The sequence below is a fragment of the Etheostoma spectabile genome, unplaced genomic scaffold (genome assembly GCF_008692095.1).
Source record: "Etheostoma spectabile isolate EspeVRDwgs_2016 unplaced genomic scaffold, UIUC_Espe_1.0 scaffold270, whole genome shotgun sequence".
Lineage (NCBI taxonomy): Eukaryota > Metazoa > Chordata > Actinopteri > Perciformes > Percidae > Etheostoma > Etheostoma spectabile.
In genome coordinates, this window is record NW_022605574.1 from 222,282 (window position 1) to 242,178 (window position 19,897).

The 19,897-nt window shown below is 41.4% G+C and overlaps 1 protein-coding gene across 1 annotated transcript; it reads left to right on the top strand.

Annotated features, from left to right (window-relative positions):
- Positions 1-979: 979 nt before the first annotated feature.
- LOC116685767 (SH2 domain-containing protein 7) lies at positions 980-18,337 on the top strand. The gene is made up of 6 exons (XM_032510693.1): positions 980-1,184; positions 3,219-3,308; positions 3,407-3,572; positions 4,693-4,935; positions 15,071-15,712; positions 17,915-18,337. Exons 1-6 carry the CDS (start codon positions 1,030-1,032, stop codon positions 17,957-17,959), a joined length of 1,341 nt encoding a protein of 446 aa, XP_032366584.1. The 5' UTR covers positions 980-1,029; the 3' UTR covers positions 17,960-18,337.
- Positions 18,338-19,897: the final 1,560 nt, after the last annotated feature.

Sequence of the window (19,897 nt, forward strand, 5' to 3'; positions counted from 1 at the left end):
CCATTTTCTTAACTTTCTAAGGTTTCTACTGTTCTACTCTACTGGTTACAATTATGTATGTCCCAATCAAGAACAAATTCACTATTAAAATAATATAACTTGTTTACTGGTTGGTTGGTCCAGACTGACATATCTCACCAACTATTGGATGAACTGTCGTTAAATCTGCTGCACACATCTTGCTGATTTTATTGATCTCCTGACTTTTCAACTTGCGTCCCTATGAGGTTGACATTTGGGTTTTGAGGGAAATATTTTGACAACTACACTTTAAAAAAGTACATGTGAACTAGTTGCATAAATTATTTTTAGTTTGAACAACCCTTTCTGGATTGTGCTGCCAACACAATGATAATAGATGAGGGTGCAAAAATAATTTGTCCCTCCAGTAAATTCCCAAGTTTGTGTAAAAATTAATATTACGATTTCCTACCAACTATGCTAAGTCTTTACAACTAATTACCAAGTTTTTATAACAACTACTACCGAACGGCAACTTGCAATTATAACAGTCAGAACGCGATGTTTCAAGTCCCTTGGACAAAAATATTTAGTCCAATGCAAAATGAATGTGGTTCCAGATGTCTGAATGGCTGCCCACATCTTGACCTTTAATTTGAATTGTTTAGTTGTGATGTGCCAGAGGCGCTCACACCAACAACACAAACACACACACCACAAAAAACACAACACACACACACACACACACACACACACAATCGCAACCCGCTCCCATACAGTAGAAAAACTAGTTTGTCAAATAAAATGTAAACAAACTAAAATATGAATTACATTGTGATCCAGCTGTTAAAGTTCTGGATCTGGGACAAGGAACACAGATAGCAAAATGAAACTGGCGGCCCAGTGAAAGGAGTTTTTGGTAGATAAACAGAAACAATACCACTATTCAGATGAGAGGGAAGGCCAACGGAAATAGTCAAATGAGGCACCTCGGCTTCCTTTAGAGAGTTATGTGAGCGGATCGCGTGTGCATCTCCGGCTCTGTCGGCTCCTGACAGATCTGGGACGATGGAGAAGATGTCGGCTGTAGACCTGCACACGGGGGCTTCGGAGGGGGGCCTGAAGGAGCTGGTGCTCAAGTGGTTCACTGAGACTCAGGCACTGCTCATCCTGAACCCTAACGGAAACTTCCCTGACTGGTTTCAAGGCTTTGCTGCACGAAGGTAAGCAAAGAATCCAACTCCAGAATCTGAGGTGACAGAGAGACGTTTTCTCGTGGTACTTTAAGACTTTATTAAAATAGAAGTTGCCCTTGTTTTGTCTGTGTAGGCTCTTGACAGCCAGGTTGGGGCATTTCATTTAAATGTATTTGAATAAAGTTTTCCAGGACATTGCAGATTATGTTTTCCCATGTGTGTTTATCTGTTAGTTGCAGGGCTGTATTGCTACTAGCTGCCCATTTATTTTAGTACTGTACTTAAGAACAAATATGAGGTCCTTTAATCAAGTATTTGTATTTCATGCAACTTTCTCCTTCTACTCCATCATAATTTAAAGAGATGTAGGCCCTTTGTGTTTTTTTTAGTCATTCATTTGTGTTAGTTAATAGTTAAACTACAGTGTATGATGTACTGCTATGGATTAAACTACCCAACAGTATATAAAGTATGTAAAGTAGATCCACCTCGATAAGCAACAACAGTAAAATGCTACTTAAACACACACATAATTGCAGTCTCGTGTAAAGTACTTGAAAGCAATGATTGAGTAAAAGTACAAGTATCTGTGGCCCTTTGCTGCGTGTCATCCCCCATCTTTCTCTCTCTCCCCGTTTCACATGTCTATCCACTGTCTCTATCTATTAAAGGATAAAACCCTGAAAAAAAAAAAAAAAAAAGTACAAGTATCTTACCAGAAAATGATTTTGGTAGAAGTTTAAGTCATCTTTAAGAATATTACTAAAAAAGTAGTAGTAGAGTAAAAGTCTTAGAGTATCATTTCATTATCATGTCATTTTCAGATATTAAATGTACTTAAGTATTAGAACTAAAGTAAAAAATGATGAACTTTAGGACCAAAAGATGTGTAACGTTATCTTTGTTTGCCACCGTTGTGTGTGTGTGTGTGTGTGTGTGTGTGTGTGTGTGTGTGTGTGTGTGGGGGGGGGAGAATTATGCTTCCTCCTCTTCTTTTTTTTTAAACATGGCAATAAACAAGCATTACGTCACCAACTGGAATGCAGCGTGCATTATCTTGGCAAATTAGCTGCAACGGTTCGCCAAACCTGCTTATTTCCGCCCCCTTTGTCCCTCCCCTCAGGCCCCGCCCCCCTACGCCAAAACAGTGACAGAAAGTTGAAACTGAAAACAGTGACATTGTAAAAAATCTTGACAGCGTAAAAAAAAAAAAACTGTCACTGAAAAGACACGGACATCAAGAAAAAATGTACATTGACATTGAAAAACCCATCATGATGCAAACAAACGTCAAAATGAAATAATATCATAGGATTATGAGATTATTGCTTTTTAATGTTTGTGTTTTATACTTCAGTTCAACAGTTTTCAATGCCGATATTTGTTGTTTCAATGCCAAATTTTATTTTCAATACCACAGGTTACTGTCACTGTTCCAGCTCCATACATCACTGAATTTTAGGCGATTCCGTGAAACTGCCACAGATTTTGAGTTGAACGGCCGTGCTTATTTTCACTGAATTGTAAAAAAAAACTTTTAAAATGTACATAAATAAATAAATAAATAAATAAGCAGTTAACTGATACAACAAATGATGTAAAGAACTTGAAACATGGAGGGGGTGTTGGGAAGACTTTGACTCATTTTAGTTAGTTTCATTGTAAGGGTCTCTGTGCAATAACAAGAAAGGTTTAACTTATCCTATTATATCCTATCTCCATTTTCAAAAACGTTTTCATAACTCATTTATAACATAAGAATTGCATTAAAGCTAAACGATTCAACTTTTGATTGATTTAACGTTTCAGGGCATATTTTTAATTACAAAAGTGTTGTTCTTGCTTTAAGGAAACAGATATGAAGGCTGTTTGCAGAGTGAAAAATCAATTTATTTGACAGCATTGAAGACCCTGAGTATAACAGAATTGAATGTGTTGTCCGTAGATCTTTGTCTAGTCCATCAATCAGAGAAAACAGAGGTTTTTATGACATGGCAGCAGCATTATTTTTGAATCCAACTTGCCTATAAGTCTGTTTGATTGCTCCTGTCTCGGCCTCAGGGACACGGAAGAACTGCTGAGAGATAAAGACCTGGGCTGTTTTCTCATCCGCCTCAGTGACAAAGCCATCGGCTACATCCTGTCCTACAAGTGAGGCAAATCAAATCAGATAAACATCATCCAGTTGCCTCGTTACTGCCTTTTGTAAATCATCTCACTGGTCGTGCTTTTTTTTTTTTCCTCTAAAGGGGCCTCGACAGGTGTCGCCATTTTGTCATCACCCAGAATCCAGAGGGCCAGTTCGTCATAGCAGGAGACTGTCAGACGTACGGCAGTCTCCCAGAGCTGATAGAGCATTACAGAGTCAGCCCCATCCAGCCCTTTGGAGAGTACCTGACCTCCAGTTGTTATGAGGTGAGGAGGGGCCTGTTTGTTGCAAGCGTTAAAGGACAAGTCCAGCGCAAAATGAACCTAGGGGTTAATAACACATTGGTACTGAGTTGACTGTTCTCTGGAATACGTTTTAATGCTAATCGAATGGGACCAGTTTCATCAGAAACCCTTGAAATTAGCATATGTTGCTGGTTAGACAGCATTTGTCGTTCGACTGGTCGTGACTGTTTTCCCAAGATGGCGCCTGCCTGTATCCCCGAACGGTAGCCTACTGTCTTTATAAACTATCTTTTTAATAAACTGTCTGTACACCTACAAAGTTCTCAGAGCGTTAGTTTACATGTAGTCACCCTCGTGATGCTACCATGGAAGTGTGGTGCTATTTTGAGTCTTGTTAGTGACATAGAAACAGCGATTTCTTTTTACTTTACCCGTGCCCCCTACGACTAGCGTTATGAGCTAATTAGCGGTTAGCGCTAAAACAGGTCACATTCGATTAGCATGAAAACATATCCCAGATAACGGTTGACTCTGTGCACGTGTTATTAACCCCAAAGTTCATTTTGCAGTGGAATTGGCCTTAAAAGCTACAGTGCGTAACCTTGTAAATATTGATGAATGTCCGTTACAATCAAATGATTTGCTACAGAGCTAATTAAGACTTCAGGCATCAGACTCATTGTGCAAGGACGGATACAGAACAACGCATTTGAAAATTTCGAACTCATTCTTCATCCTGTCTTTTATTTACACTTTTTACACTTCTTTGGGCACTTTTGTTGCATTGTTTTTGACACAAAGCCCAACAAAAGTCAGCAAAAACGTTCCTTAGCCATCACAGAATTTAGCAAATCAAGAAAAACACTTTCTCGTCTTTTTGATTTGGCGCCCAAGCCAAAATTTATTGTGAACCTAAATTGATATGCGTGCCATGTCAAATTTTAATGACAGTAGGTTTCATTTTTAACAGGTTAAATCAGAAATGAAAAAAACAAACAAACACTGTTTTCTCCATTTCTTCACTCTCACTTTCTGAATCTGAAAGCCATATTACTACACCACTGGTTTAATTTAACTGGTGCTTGCAACCCTTCATGTCTCCCTTGTGTAAAGAGACAGTAACCCCGGTGGTTCTTTTCAGGTAGACACAGGTGAGCTGTATGATGTGGTAAATTTCAACGCCAAACAGAAGCCAGGGGTGAGTGTCCAAGCTCTGCGGACTCTCTGGGACCAAAAACAGGATCATCACAGCGACCCTGGACACAATCAGAGGATTCAGCAGCAAAATGGCCCTCCTGCAGCTCAGCCCCCTGCACTGCCAGATAAATCCAAAAACAGAAAGCTGACGGGAGCAGTGTCTGTGGACACTCTGTCCCTCTCACAGGTATGACGGAAACGAGAACTAATCATTTATGCATGTGTGTTTGTTGGAGTATTCTGCTTCACACGGAGACACTTTTTATAATTCTGTTCTTCATCAAAAGGTTGTATTTAGTCTAAGGTGTATGAATGCCTGACACCTTTGCAGAGGTGGAAGAAGTACTCAGATATTTTACTTAAGTAAAAGTAGTAACCAGGGAGTCTGGCTAGTCCAAACAGCTTCTTGTGACAGGATAAAACGTGCTCTGGGTTATTGACATTTCTTTAAACCAATCACAATTGTCTTGGGTGGCGCCAAGTGCCGGACCCAGCAACAGTGCCGCTGCAAAATAGCCTCAGGAGGGAACTTGTTTGGTGGAACATGTGTACGTTCAAAAGTTGCTCCAGTTGTGCAAACAGAAAACTCAGTTGGACAGGATGTCTAGCTAGTGTCTGGATTGACCCTGCAGAGACCTGAGGACCAGGTAACCTAGTCCTCAGATTGGACAGATAGTCTAGCTAGCGGTCTGGATTTACCCTGCAGAGATCTGAGGACCAGTAACCATAGTCCTCAGATGGACGATGTCTAGCTAGCTGTCTGGATTGACCCTGCAGAGATCTGAAGACCAGTAACCATAGTCCTCAGATTGGACATATAGTCTAGCTAGCTGTTGGATTGACCCTGCAGAGATCTGAGGACCAGGTAACCATAGTCTCAGAAATCCAAAGAAAGAGGAAGGTGACGGACATCGCCAGAATTTTGGCAGCTCCTGAACAATCCCAGAAATAAATGTCGTTGATATAAACCGAGACCAAGTCATCACCAAGACCAGGGAGTATCGAGGCAGGACAAGACCGAGTCCCACACGGCATGACACGATATAAATGGAAAATGCTAACCATAGGCAATCCTAAATGATGTAAAAGATCCACATTTGCAAAAAAATAATAAATGAGACACGAGTTAAAATGCAAATCCGAGACGAACCGAGACCTTTAAAAAGTGGTCTTGAGACCAAGACCGTATCTTGAGAACCAGAGCAACCGTAGAATACACAGTGCAGCATCTACTCACAATACAATAAAGTTCTGCATTTACTTTTTACGACTTAATAGTCTTCCCTCAAGTCAAAACAACACTTGCAGATTTGATTTCAGTGTTTAAGAAATCTTCGTTACATTGACATCACAAGATCCAAAGAGAGTCACATCCAAACCACACACACGAGACTCAGCTGAATAAATAGTTCAGTAAAAATGTTAGGGGTGTTCTAATACAGATTTTTATCTGAGTGTCAGTGTTTCAGCTTGCGTCATAAGGGAGATTTGTAATATTTGCCGTGCAGTCATTTGCATTAAAAAGGAAACACTGTGTGCTGCCAGTCTGACGTTACTAAAACTAACCCACTAATTTGATTTTAGTAAATCAACCTGATTTGATAGTAGTATGATTTTTTTAAGTCGCTGATAAGCAAATAAAATAGTAAATTACTCTGAGTAGGCAGTCATTCACAAACTAGTGTGTTAAGGGAGTTCAGGATGTTTTGGAAGTGTGGTTGTAGAGCCAGTTCTCCATGTAGTGTTATAGTCTTGCATTGCCAAACCTTCCTCCACAGCGCTGCGGAGGAGGGTGGCTAGTCCACGAAACATGCCAGGATGGGAGTAAAATGTACTCTGGTTAATTTCTTAAACGGATCTTGGTGGTGCTAGGTGTCAGAAAGAGCCACCATAAAGTCGTGCAACAGAAAACTCTGATTGGACAGATAGTCTAGCTAGCGGTCTGGATTACCCGCAGAGATCTGAGGACCAGGTAACCATAGTCCTCAGATTGACAGATGGTCTAGCTAGCGTCTGGATTGACCCTGCAGAGATCTGAGGACCAGGTAACCATAGTCCTCAGATTGGACAGATAGTCGTCTAGCGTCTGGATGACCCTGCAGAGTCTGAGACCAGTAACCATAGTCCAGATTGGACAGATAGTCTAGCTAGCTGTCGTGATGACCTGCAGAGATCTGAGACCAGGTAACCATAGTCCTCAGATTGGAAATATTCTAGCTAGCTGTCTGGATTGACCTGCAGAGATCTGAGGACCCGGTAACCTAGTCTCAGATTGGACATATAGTCTAGCTAGCGTTGGATTGACCCTGCGAGATCTTGAGGACCAGGTAACCATAGTCCTCAGAAATCCAAAGAAAGAGGAAGGTGACGGACATCCGCCAGAATTTTGGGCAGCTCCTGAACAATCCCAGAAATAAAATGTCGTTGATATAAACCGAGACCAAGTCATCACCAAGACCAGGGAGTATCGAGGCAGAGACAAGACCGAGTCCCACACTGCATGACACGATAAAATGTGGAAAATGCTAACCATAGGCAATCCTCAAACTGATGTAAAAGATCCACATTTGCATAAAAAAATAAATAAATGAGACACGAGTTAAAATGCAAATCCGAGACGAAACCGAGACCTTTAAAAAGTGGTCTTGAGACCAAGACCGATCTTGAGAACCAGAGCAACCGTAGTATATACAACAGTGCAGCATCTACTCACAATACAAATAACGTTCTGCATTTTACTTTTTACTGACTTAATAGTCTTCCCTCAAAGTCAAAACAACACTTGCAGATTTGATTTCAGTGTTTAAGAAAATCTTCGTTACATTGACATCACATAGATCCAAAGAGAGTCACATCCAAACCACACACACGAGACTCAGCTGAATAAATAGTTCAGTAAAAATGGTAGAGGGTGTTCTAAATACAGATTTTTATCTGAGTGTTCAGTGTTCAGCTTGCGTCATACGGGAGATATTGTATATATTTGCCGTGCAGTCATTTGCATTAAAAACAGGAAACACTGTGTGCTGCCAGTCTGACGTCTACTAAAACTAACCCACCTAATTTGATTTTAGTAAATCAACCTGATTTGATAGTAGTATGATTTTTTTAAGTCGTGCATAAGTCAAATAAAATAGTAATGTAATTACTCTGAGTAGAGCAGTCATTCACAAACTAGTGTGTTAAAGGGAGAGTTCAGATGTTTTGAAGTGTGGTTGTATGAGCCAGTTCTCCATAGTAAGTGTTATTAGTCTTGCATTGCCAAACCTTCCTCCACAGCGCTGCGGAGGAGGGTCTGGCTAGTCCACGAAACATGCCAGGATGGGAGTAAAATGTACTCTGGTTAATTTCTTTAAACGGATCTTGGGTGGTGCTAGGTGTCAGAAAGAGCCACCATAAAGTCGTGCAACAGAAAACTCTGATTGGACAGTAGTCTAGCTAGCGGTCTGGATTTACCCTGCAGAGATCTGGGACCAGGTAACCAGTAGTCCTCAGATGGACAGATGGTCTAGCTAGCTGTCTGGATTGACCCTGCAGAGATCTGAGGACCAGGTAACCATAGTCCTCAGATTGGACAGATAGTCTAGCTAGCTGTCTGGATTGACTGCAGAGATCTGGACCAGGAACCATAGTCCTCAGATTGGACATAGTCTCTAGCTAGCTGTCTGGTTGAACTGCAGAGATCGAGGACCAGGAACCATAGTCCTCAGAAACCAAAGAGAGGAAGGTGACGGACATCGCCAGAATTTTTGGGCAGCTCCTGAACAATCCAGAAATAAAATGTCGTTGATATAAACCGAGCCAAGTCATCACCAAGACCAGGGAGTATCGAGGCAGAGACAAGACCGAGTCCCACTGCATGACCGATAAAATGTGGAAAAGCTAACCATAGGCAATCCTCAAACTGATGTAAAAGATCACATTGCATAAAAATAAATGAATGAGAACGCGTTAAAATGCAAATCCGAGACGAACCGAGACCTTTAAAAAGTGGTCTTGAGACCAAGACCGATCTTGAGAACCAGAGCAACCGTAGTTATACAACAGTGCAGCATTCTACTCACAATACAAATAACGTTCTGCATTTTTTTTTACGACTTAATAGTCTTCCTCAAAGTCCAAACAACACTTGCAGATTTGATTTCAGTGTTTAAGAAAATCTTCGTTACATTGACATCACATAGATCAAAGAGAGTCACATCCAACCACACACACGAGACTCAGCTGAATAATAGTTAGTAAAAAGTTAGAGGGTGTTCTAATACAGATTTTATCTGAGTGTTCAGTGTTCAGCTTGCGTCATACGGGAGAATTGTATATATTTGCCGTGCAGTCATTTGCATTAAAACAGAAACACTGTGTGCTGCCAGTCTTACGTCTACTAAAACAAACCCACAATAATTGATTTTAGTAATCAACCTGATTGATGTAGTATGATTTTTTTAAGTCGTGCATAGTCAAATAAATAGTAACGTAATTACTCTGAGTAGAGCAGTAGTCATCAAACTAGTGTGTTAAAGGGAGAGTTCAGATGTTTTGAAGTGTGGTTGTATGAGCCAGTCTCCATAGTAGTGTTAGTAGTATTGCATTCCAAACCTTCCTCACAGCGGGGAGGAGGTCTGGCTAGTCCACGAACATGCAGGATGGGAGTAAAAGTACTCTGGTTAATTTCTTAAACGGATCTTGGGTGGTGCTAGGTGTCAGAAGAGCCACCATAAAGTCGTGCACAGAAAACTGATTGGACAGATAGTCTAGCTAGCGGTCTGGATTGACCCTGCAGAGATCGAGGACCAGGTAACCATAGTCCTCAGAATGGACAGATTGTCTAGCTAGCTGTCTGGATTGACCCTGCAGAGAATCTGAAGACCAGGTAACCATAGTCCTCAGATTGGACTATAGTCTAGCTAGCTGTCTGGATTGACCTGCAGAGATCTGAGGACCAGGTAACCATAGTCCTCAGATTGGACATTAGTATAGCTAGTGTCTGGATTGACCTGCAGAGATTGAGGACAGGTAACCATAGTCTCGAAATCCAAAGAAAGAGAAGGTGGACGGACATCCGCCAGAATTTTGGGCAGCTCCTGAACAATCCCAGAAATAAAATGTCGTTGATATAAACCGAGACCAAGTCATCACAAGACCGGGAGTATCGGCAGAGACAAGACCGAGTCCCACACTGCCTGACACGATATGTGGAAAATGCTAACCATAGGCAATCCTAACTGATGTAAAAGATCCACATTTGCATAAAAAAAATAATAAATGAGACACGAGTTAAATGCAAATCCGAGAAAAACGAGACCTTTAAAAAGTGGTCTTGAGACAAGACCGATCTGAGAACCAGAGCAACCGTTAGTAATACAACAGTGCGATCTACTCACAATACAAATAACGTTCGCATTTACTTTTTACTGACTTAATAGTCTCCCTCAAAGTCAAAACAACACTTGCAGATTGATTTCAGTGTTTAGAAACTAGTCGTTACATTGACATCAATAGATCAAAGAGAGTCACATCAAACCACACACACGAGACTCGCTGAATAATAGTTCAGTAAAAATGGTAGAGGGTGTTCTAAATACAGATTTTTATCTGAGTGTCAGTGGGTCAGCTTGCGTCATACGGGAGATATTGTATATATTGCCGTGCAGTCATTTGCCTTAAAAACGGAAACACTGTGTGCGCCAGTCGGACGCTACTAAAAACAAACCCACCTAATTTGATTTTAGTAAATCAACCTGATTGATAGTAGTATGATTTTTTTAAGTCGTGCATAAGTCAAATAAAATAGTAAAGAATTACTCTGAGTAGGCAGTCATTCACAAACTAGTGTGTTAAAGGGAGAGTTCAGATGTTTTGAAGTGTGGTTGGTATGAGACCAGTTCTCCATAGTAAGTGTTTTAGTCTTGCATTGCCAACCTTCCTCCACAGCGCTGCGGAGGAGGGTCTGGCTAGTCCCGAAACATGCCAGGATGGGAGTAAAAGTACTCGGTTAATTTCTTAAAACGGATCTTGGGGTGTGCTAGGTGTCAGAAAGAGCCACCATAAAGTCGTGCAACAGAAAACTCTGATGGCGAAGATAGTTAGCTCGGTCTGGATACCCTGCAGAGATCTGAGGACCAGGTAACCATAGTCCTCAGATTGGACAGATGGTCTAGCTAGCTGTCTGATGACCCTGCAGAGATCTGAGGACCAGGTAACCATAGTCCTCAGATGGACAGATAGTCTAGCTAGCTGTCTGGATGACCCTGCAGAGATCTGAGGACCAGGTAACCATAGTCCTCAGATGGACATATAGTCTAGCAGCTGTCTGGATTGACCCTGCAGAGATCTGAGGACCAGGTAACCATAGTCCTCAGAATCCAAAGAAAGAGGAAGTGAGGACATCCGCCAGAATTTTGGGCACATCCTGAACAATCCCAGAATAAAAGTCGTTGATAATAAACCGAGACCAAGTTCATCACCAAGACCAGGGAGTATCGAGGCAGAGACAAGACCGAGTCCCAACACTGCATGGACACGATAAAATGTGGAAAATGCTAACCATAGGCAATCTCAAACTGATGTAAAAGATCCACATTGCATAAAAAAAAAATAAATGAGACACGAGTTAAAATGCAAATCCGAGACGAAACACGAGACCTTTAAAAAGTGGTCTTGAGACCAAGACCGATCTTGAGAACCAGAGAGCAACCGTAGTATACAACAGTGCGAGCATTCTACTCATACAAATAACGTTCTGCATTTTACTTGTTCGACTTAATAGTATTCCCCAAAGTCAAAACAACACTTGCAGATTTGATTTCAGTGTTTAAGAAAATCTTCGTACATTGGACACTAAAGAGATCCAAAGAGAGTCACATCCAAACCACACACACGAGACTCAGCTGAATAAATAGTTCAGTAAAAAGTTAGAGGGTGTCTAATACAGATTGTTATCTGAGTGTTCAGTGTTCAGCTTGCGTCATACGGGAGATATTGTATATATTTGCCGTGCAGTCATTTGCATTAAAAACAGGAAACACTGTGTGCTGCCAGTCTTACGTCTACTAAAACAAACCCACCTAATTTGATTTTAGTAAATCAACCTGATTTGATAGTAGTATGATTTTTTTAAGTCGTGCATAAGTCAAATAAAATAGTAACGTAATTACTCTGAGTAGAGCAGTCATTCACAAACTAGTGTGTTAAAGGGAGAGTTCAGATGTTTTGAAGTGTGGTTGTATGAGCCAGTTCTCCATAGTAAGTGTTAGTAGTCTTGCATTGCCAAACCTTCCTCCACAGCGCTGCGGAGGAGGGTCTGGCTAGTCCACGAAACATGCCAGGATGGGAGTAAAATGTACTCTGGTTAATTTCTTTAAACGGATCTTGGGTGGTGCTAGGTGTCAGAAAGAGCCACCATAAAGTCGTGCAACAGAAAACTCTGATTGGACAGATAGTCTAGCTAGCGGTCTGGATTTACCCTGCAGAGATCTGAGGACCAGGTAACCATAGTCCTCAGATTGGACAGATGGTCTAGCTAGCTGTCTGGATTGACCCTGCAGAGATCTGAGGACCAGGTAACCATAGTCCTCAGATTGGACAGATAGTCTAGCTAGCTGTCTGGATTGACCCTGCAGAGATCTGAAGACCAGGTAACCATAGTCCTCAGATTGGACCGAAGTCTAGCTAGCTGTCTGGATTTACCTGCAGAGACCTGAGGACAGGAACCATAGTCCTCAGAAATCCAAAGAAAGAGGAAGGTGGACGGACTACGCAGAATTTTGGGCAGCTCCTGAACAATCCCAGAAATTAAATGTTGTTGATATAAAAGAGACACAAGTCCACCAGACCAGGGAGTATCGAGGCAGGAGACAAGACCGAGTCCCACACTGCATGACACGATAAAAATGTGGAAAATGCTAACCATAGGCAATCCTCAAACTGATGTAAAAGATCACATTTGCATAAAAAAATATATAATGAGACACGAGTTAAAATGCAAATCCGAGACGAAACCGAGACCTTTAAAAGTGGTCTTGAGACCAAGACCGATCTCGAGAACCAGAGCAACCGTAGTAATACAACAGTGCAGCATCTACTCACAATTCAAATAACGTTCTGCATTTTACTTTTTACTGACTTAATAGTCTTCCCTCAAAGTCAAAACAACACTTGCAGATTTGATTTCAGTGTTTAAGAAAATCTTCGTTACATTGACATCACATAGATCCAAAGAGAGTCACATCCAAACCACACACACGAGACCCAGCTGAATAAATAGTTCAGTAAAAATGTTAGAGGGTGTTCTAAATACAGATTTTTATCTGAGTGTTCAGTGTTCAGCTTGCGTCATACGGGAGATATTGTATTTATTTGCCGTGCAGGCATTTGCATTAAAAACAGGAAACACTGTGTGCTGCCAGTCTGACGTCTACTAAAACAAACCCACCTAATTTGATTTTAGTAAATCAACCTGATTTTATATTAGTATGATTTTTTTAAGTCGTGCATAAGTCAAATAAAATAGTAATGTAATTACTCTGAGTAGAGCAGTCATTCACAAACTAGTGTGTTAAAGGGAGAGTTCAGATGTTTTGAAGTGTGGTTGTATGAGCCACTTCTCCATAGTAAGTGTTATTAGTCTTGCATTGCCAAACCTTCCTCCACAGCGCTGCGGAGGAGGGTCTGGCTAGTCCACGAAACATGCCAGGATGGGAGTAAAATGTACTCTGGTTAATTTCTTTAAACGGATCTTGGGTGGTGCTAGGTGTCAGAAAGAGCCACCATAAAGTCGTGCAACAGAAAACTCTGATTGGACAGATAGTCTAGCTAGCGGTCTGGATTTACCCTGCAGAGATCTGAGGACCAGGTAACCATAGTCCTCAGATTGGACAGATGGTCTAGCTAGCTGTCTGGATTTACCATGCGGAGATCTGAGGACCAGATAACCATAGTCCTCAGATTGGACAGATAGTCTAGATAGCGGTCTGGATTTACCCTGCAGAGACCTGAGGACCAGGTAACCATAGTCCTCAGATTGGACAGATAGTCCAACTAGCAGTCTGGATTTACCCTGCAGAGACCTGAGGACCAGGTAACAATAGTCCTCAGATTGGACAGATAGTCTAGCTAGCGGTTCGGATTTACCTGCAGAGATCTGAGGACCAGGTAACCATAGTCCTCAGATTGGACAGATGGTCTAGCTAGCTGTTGGATTTACCATGCGGGATCTGAGGACCAGATAACCATAGTCCTCAGATTGGACAGATAGTTAGATAGCGGTCTGGATTTACCCTGCAGAGACCTGAGGACCAGGTAACCATAGTCCTCAGATTGGACAGATAGTCCAACTAGCAGTCTGGATTTACCCTGCAGAGACCTGAGGACCAGGTAACCATAGTCCTCAGATTGGACAGATAGTCTAGCTAGCGGTCTGGATTTACCCTGCAGAGATCTGAGGACCAGGTAACCATAGTCCTCAGATTGGACAGATGGTCTAGCTAGCTGTCTGGATTTACCATGCGGAGATCTGAGGACCAGATAACCATAGTCCTCAGATTGGACAGATAGTCTAGCTAGCGGTCTGGATTTACCCTGCAGAGACCTGAGGACCAGGTAACCATAGTCCTCAGATTGGACAGATAGTCCAACTAGCAGTCTGGATTTACCCTGCAGAGACCTGAGGACCAGATAACCATAGTCCTCAGAAACCCACTGGAGTTTAAAATACCAACACAAAGGAAGTGGAATATAAACGGACATCCAACCGAAAAGATTTCAGTTCAGTTTGGAGAAGCAGGCAGGAGAAGTTAAGCTGTGTCCTGCTGTGGCCGGTAGCAGCAGCTAAAAGCATTTATGTGTACGCATAAGTATTTGAATGCTTTATTTAGAATATTTTCAGCGCTTTACCTTGCTGTCAGACAGTCTTTTACAACAGGGAACAGAAGCCGTTCTTTCTGCTCATTTCACCTCACATTTTAACAGAGTTGCTGGTCGCTGGTTCGTTAGTTTGTGATATTGTGAGGCTTTTGTGTTTGAAATGGTTAAGATTCACCAATTAACACAAATTAACTAACAGATGATCCTTTCCAAGTTCACACAAATATTCTCATTGAACTCAAAGATTTAAGTTTCCAGTAGGAACCAATGGGCTTGGAGCTGAGAACGATGACTGTGTAGTATTGGTGTTTTTGGTTTTTCACAGTAACACCATCATTTAAAATGCAAGAAGTGATCCATCTGCTGAGGAAGATCATGCGATACCATTGCTACAAATGGACCATGAGGAGAGATTGTTTTTGTCATCCATATTCTTACTCCTCTGGTATCCTGTCTTTCAGGTGGTTCCTCCACTACCAAAGAGAGGCATTCCTCTGGGCTTCTCCCTGAGTGGGTCTTTGCCTGAAACAACATCACATCCAAGTAAAACCGAGACCGAGCCAAACAGATCGCAGAGATTTAACACCGCTGACACCAGCTATCCAGGTAGTCTTTGTCCACCGGGGATCACAAACCCGGAGCTGACACAGGTGGAGAGCAGAAGCAAATCTCTTCCAAAACTCAACACCACCAACACGGAGGAAGAGGAGGACGACGAGTACTCCAACCAGCTCGGCAGTCCCGCTTTCAAATCAACATCTTATTCACCCACTCTTCCAAAGAAGGCCACCTGTCACACCTACTCCCTCCACGACCCCAGAGACGGTCCGCGGCCGAGCAGCTCCAGGTCAGAACAGCAGGGTGGCGATGTGGAAATGTTGAAGTCCAACCCGCTGTACCAGACCTCGGACGCGCCTGGGGGGGGCTCAGCTCAGCAGGGAGACGGCATGTATGCCGAGGTTCCCCGGAGAGCGACACCTGCAGGGCTGCCCGATGACACCTACGAGCGGATCCCCGGGGAGGCTGTGGTCGTCCAGGGCAACATGTACGAGTCGCTGGAGGACTTGAAGAACAAGAAACCCAAATCAACCTGGGGGAAAAATGTAAGTCAGAACATGAAACGCATTCTCATGAACAGGTACGATATAGTACGAAAATGTATGCACACTAGTGCGTTCCATTTCCGTCGGGAACTCGGAGGCCGGAGCTGGGAATGAGGTCTTTGAACGCGTTCCGTACAAGTCTTAATTTTTCATTGTGGGTAAGCTCTGGCCAGGTTAGCCATTCTTAGCAATAACAGAAGATAACCCTTGTAAGGTATTCAGGTCAAATTGACCCACTTCAAATTTTTACAAGAAGAAAAATGGTCCAAGTTACATTTTTTCTACCTGAAATCAACAACCTTGCCTTATTTCCTGTGATTAACATGTATTCCTGACTCAATTCAGAACATTATTCTGGATATGACAGTTATGTTGTTTCCATAGTGGATTTTTATCATGAATTATAACCGTATGACATAAAATGAACCCCACTTCCATTTTTAACTGTGTTCTAGTAGAGACTGATGCATTCTCTAGACATAGATGTTATCTCAGCTGTTAGAAATTGAGATAAAGACACGATTTGTTAATAGATTATGAAGTAAAATGTTATTTAAGAATTGTTTTTAAAACCCCAATTAAGTCCCAGAGGGTCCCGAACGTGAAGACAAAAGGGCTAACAACGCAAAATGCTGTTATTGTGCATGCAAACAGTTTGTCCACAAATGGAAGTTGGACAGGACTGTGTGTACAACTGAGACACAAACAACACACAAGTGCTAATGACTGTATGTTACGACAGCTTTCACAACCATTGATGCACGGGGCATTCACGTTGTCCGAGCTCGGAAATCCGAGGTCAGTGGGCGCGTTTCCCGCTTTGACCTCCGAAAATCCGACTTCCGAGTACAAATGGAACGCACCGTAGGGCTGGGACGACATGGTTTTGTCCTGATTCGATTCTTTTACGATACATGGGTGCCAATTGGTTTTGTATTGCGATTCTAGAAGTATTGTAATTCAACAGTATGGAGTATCACGTTTTCTTTCCTTCTTTAGCAAAAACAAAAGATGATTAAGAGCCTTCTAGAGACAATATTACGTGGGACATTTCTAAAAACTGATGGTTTTCTAAGAAGAATGCACATCACATCCCATGTCAGTCAGTCTGACATTTGTTCACTTTGTAAAGAAGAACATAACGTGCACTTTCTGCATTTTCTGCTTTCCGTCTACTGGAAACATGAAGTAGTCGCCGTCCGCGGCTCCGTATAAACAGAAAATATTTAGGTAAGTCAGTGGTGTATAAAATGAAAAGAAAATCTAGATTCCGGGAAAAAAGATTTTAATAAATCGTCGCAAAAGAAATCATGATACATGCGCGATTTGATTTTTTATCCCCCCCCCCTCGCATAATGCACAACAATTCGCACGACATCCTACAAAATTGGGCAACTGTCACGTGACGCAGGCTGCGGAGCTTAGCGAGCTGTTGGTAGTAGAGTTTAGCAGACCAACGGTACAGGGCATCGCCAGGTGACGGTGCTTTCAGGGACCGCGGCAGTTGAGTTTAGCCGACAAAAGGTACAGGGCATCGCCAGGTAACGGTGCTTTCAGGGACCGCGGCAGTTGAGTTTAGCCAACAAACGGTACAGGGCATCGCCAGGTGACGGTGCTTTCAGGGACCGTGGCAGTTGAGTTTAGCCGACAAAAGGTACAGGGCATCGCCAGGTGACGGTGCTTTCAGGGACCGTGGCAGTTGAGTTTAGCCGACAAACGGTACAGGGCATCGCCAGGTAACGGTGCTTTCAGGGACCGTGGCAGTTGAGTTTAGCCTCGCATTGCCAGACCTGTTGTTATAGTTATGTAATGTGTTTGATGTTTTTTTTTTATATATTTTATTTTCAATTTTTTTAAGTTTTATATAACAAAACAGGACAGAAAAAAAAAAAACACAAACAACGGAGCTGCCAGGAAAATCAAGATTAAAAGCATGTCTTGGGTAAATGTCATATTGCATGTTTTTAAGATAGTCAATGAATGGTCCCCAGATGCTCAGAAAGCGGTTTTGTGTTTTAGAGTTTTTGCTGTTTTAAAAAAAAAAATTATATATGTATGTACGACGTCCTTGAGTCATGATAAAGGCGCCTTTAAATAAAATGTATTATTATTATTTTTATTATTACTACATTATTGTTATTATGTGGTCCTCGAGAGCAACTGTCCATCATCTTACTTGCTGTTCTTTTTTCTGTTTTGCAGAATATCAAATGGAAGAATTTCCTTCCCGATTACAAGAAGAAATAAAAAGGACTCGACTGTTTGTTATTTTGTCAAAAATGAAGCGGAAGTGAAATGAGCATTGCAAATAAATCCCTTTTGTGAAATATTTTTATTAAGAAAGAAAGTCATGTAGAATCCAGATGTTTAAACACTGCAAAAATATCACTATTTTATATACAAATCCAGCAGCAGTTATAATTATGTATAGTCTGTAGTTCTCCTTTGCATTTAAAATGCTTTGTAATAAACTAATTTAAGATCATTCTTTCTTTTATTTGGTTTATTATTCAAAATGGTCTTTATGGAATTTGAATATGGAGACTTTTTTTGGAAGGGTGAGAAACTGAATAACTGGGAGAAAATGACTTCAGGGACACAGAGTAAAGGATGGTAATGGTAAATTTAAAAAAAGAAAACAACAACTTTTTCCCTATATATTCCAGAAGATCAGAGAGTTCAACATGGCCTATCTATAAAATACTTCAACAATATTTTGAGTATTTTATAATTGTATGGCTTGTAGTTCTCGATAACATTGCGCTGGGAACGTGGTCAAATCATGAACGTGTACCCAAAAAAAAGCCCAGTAAAAGTTTTAAAAAGTGCATTATTCTGTGTTTATGTGATGAATGCGACCCTCATTTAATTTGGTGTAAACTTTTGACACATTGTAAGGAAATGTATGACAAAGTCCTTCATGGGAACAGGAACTTGCTGCATAATGCATAACATGACACAGTAGAAGTAGCAGGAGTGTTATTTAGAGTATGTAGTTCAGTATTTTGTCATTTGTTCATTTTGTCACCTTTTCAAACATCTGTAGATTAATATATTTTATTTTAACCCTCGTGTTGCCTTCCCCTAAATCATGAACTTGTTGTTCTTCCAGGTCAAAATTGTTTTTTTGATGCTTTTGACATTTTGTTTTCATTCATAGTAAATGAATTTAAATGGCATTGTCATTGTACCTCATTTTTAAGATGAAAAAAAGCAGAATTCATGAATCATTTCGACCGATAGTTAAGATCAGAGGATGTTGATGGATCAGACTGGTTTGTTACATTAAAGTGACTTTTTTTCAAATGCTACAAAATTGAATGAAAGGAAACAGTCATTTAACCTGTGGATAATGCTGCATGGCTTCCATACTATACATACTTTACATGTATCTGTGTTGTTGTTTTTTTGGGACATTTGGCAAAATGCGTAAGAGGAATGACACAGTAGAAGTAGTAATAGTATTATTTTAGTTATTGTATGTGGTTCAGTATTTTGTCATTTGTTCATTTTGTCACCTTTCCAAACATCGCTACATCAGCGGTAGCGTTAGAATCAGAATCAGAAAATTAGCTAATCATTTTTAGAAAATTAGCTAATAATTCCCACCAGGTAATAGAATTCCTCCATTCCAGAGAAACTGGTGATGCAAGGCCCTTCGGAGACGGGTATGGCTGCAGCCTGGAGCGTCCCATTTCATGCCGTCCCGTCTCATGCCGTCAGGCGGGGCGGTGTGAGACGGGACATGGCATGGCATGACATGGGACGCTACAGGCTGCAGCAATACTCTCTAGGCCCTTTGCGGTAATATCTCAGATGCGCTATGCGCTCCCTTCTGGCACGCGCACCAGTTCGCAATTCACTGAATCTTAAACATTTTTTTATAAAATCAAATCTACACAATTCATACATCATAGGTAAACCCAATTTGGTTTCAAAACGGCAAAATTTCACTAAAAGGTGAGTGGTTTTCATGTTTGATCCCACTTCTATTCCATCTTTTTTGGGAGTTGCACATGTGCAGTACCTAGGGTAGGACTACTAGCCAGTCAGAAGCAGAGTATGAGGGCCCTGACAGGACCTAGTTAATGAACTACGAGCCATCAGAAGCAGAGTATGAGGCCCTGACAGTACCTAGGTAAGGAACTACCCAGCAGGAAGCAAGTATGAGGCCCTGACAGTACC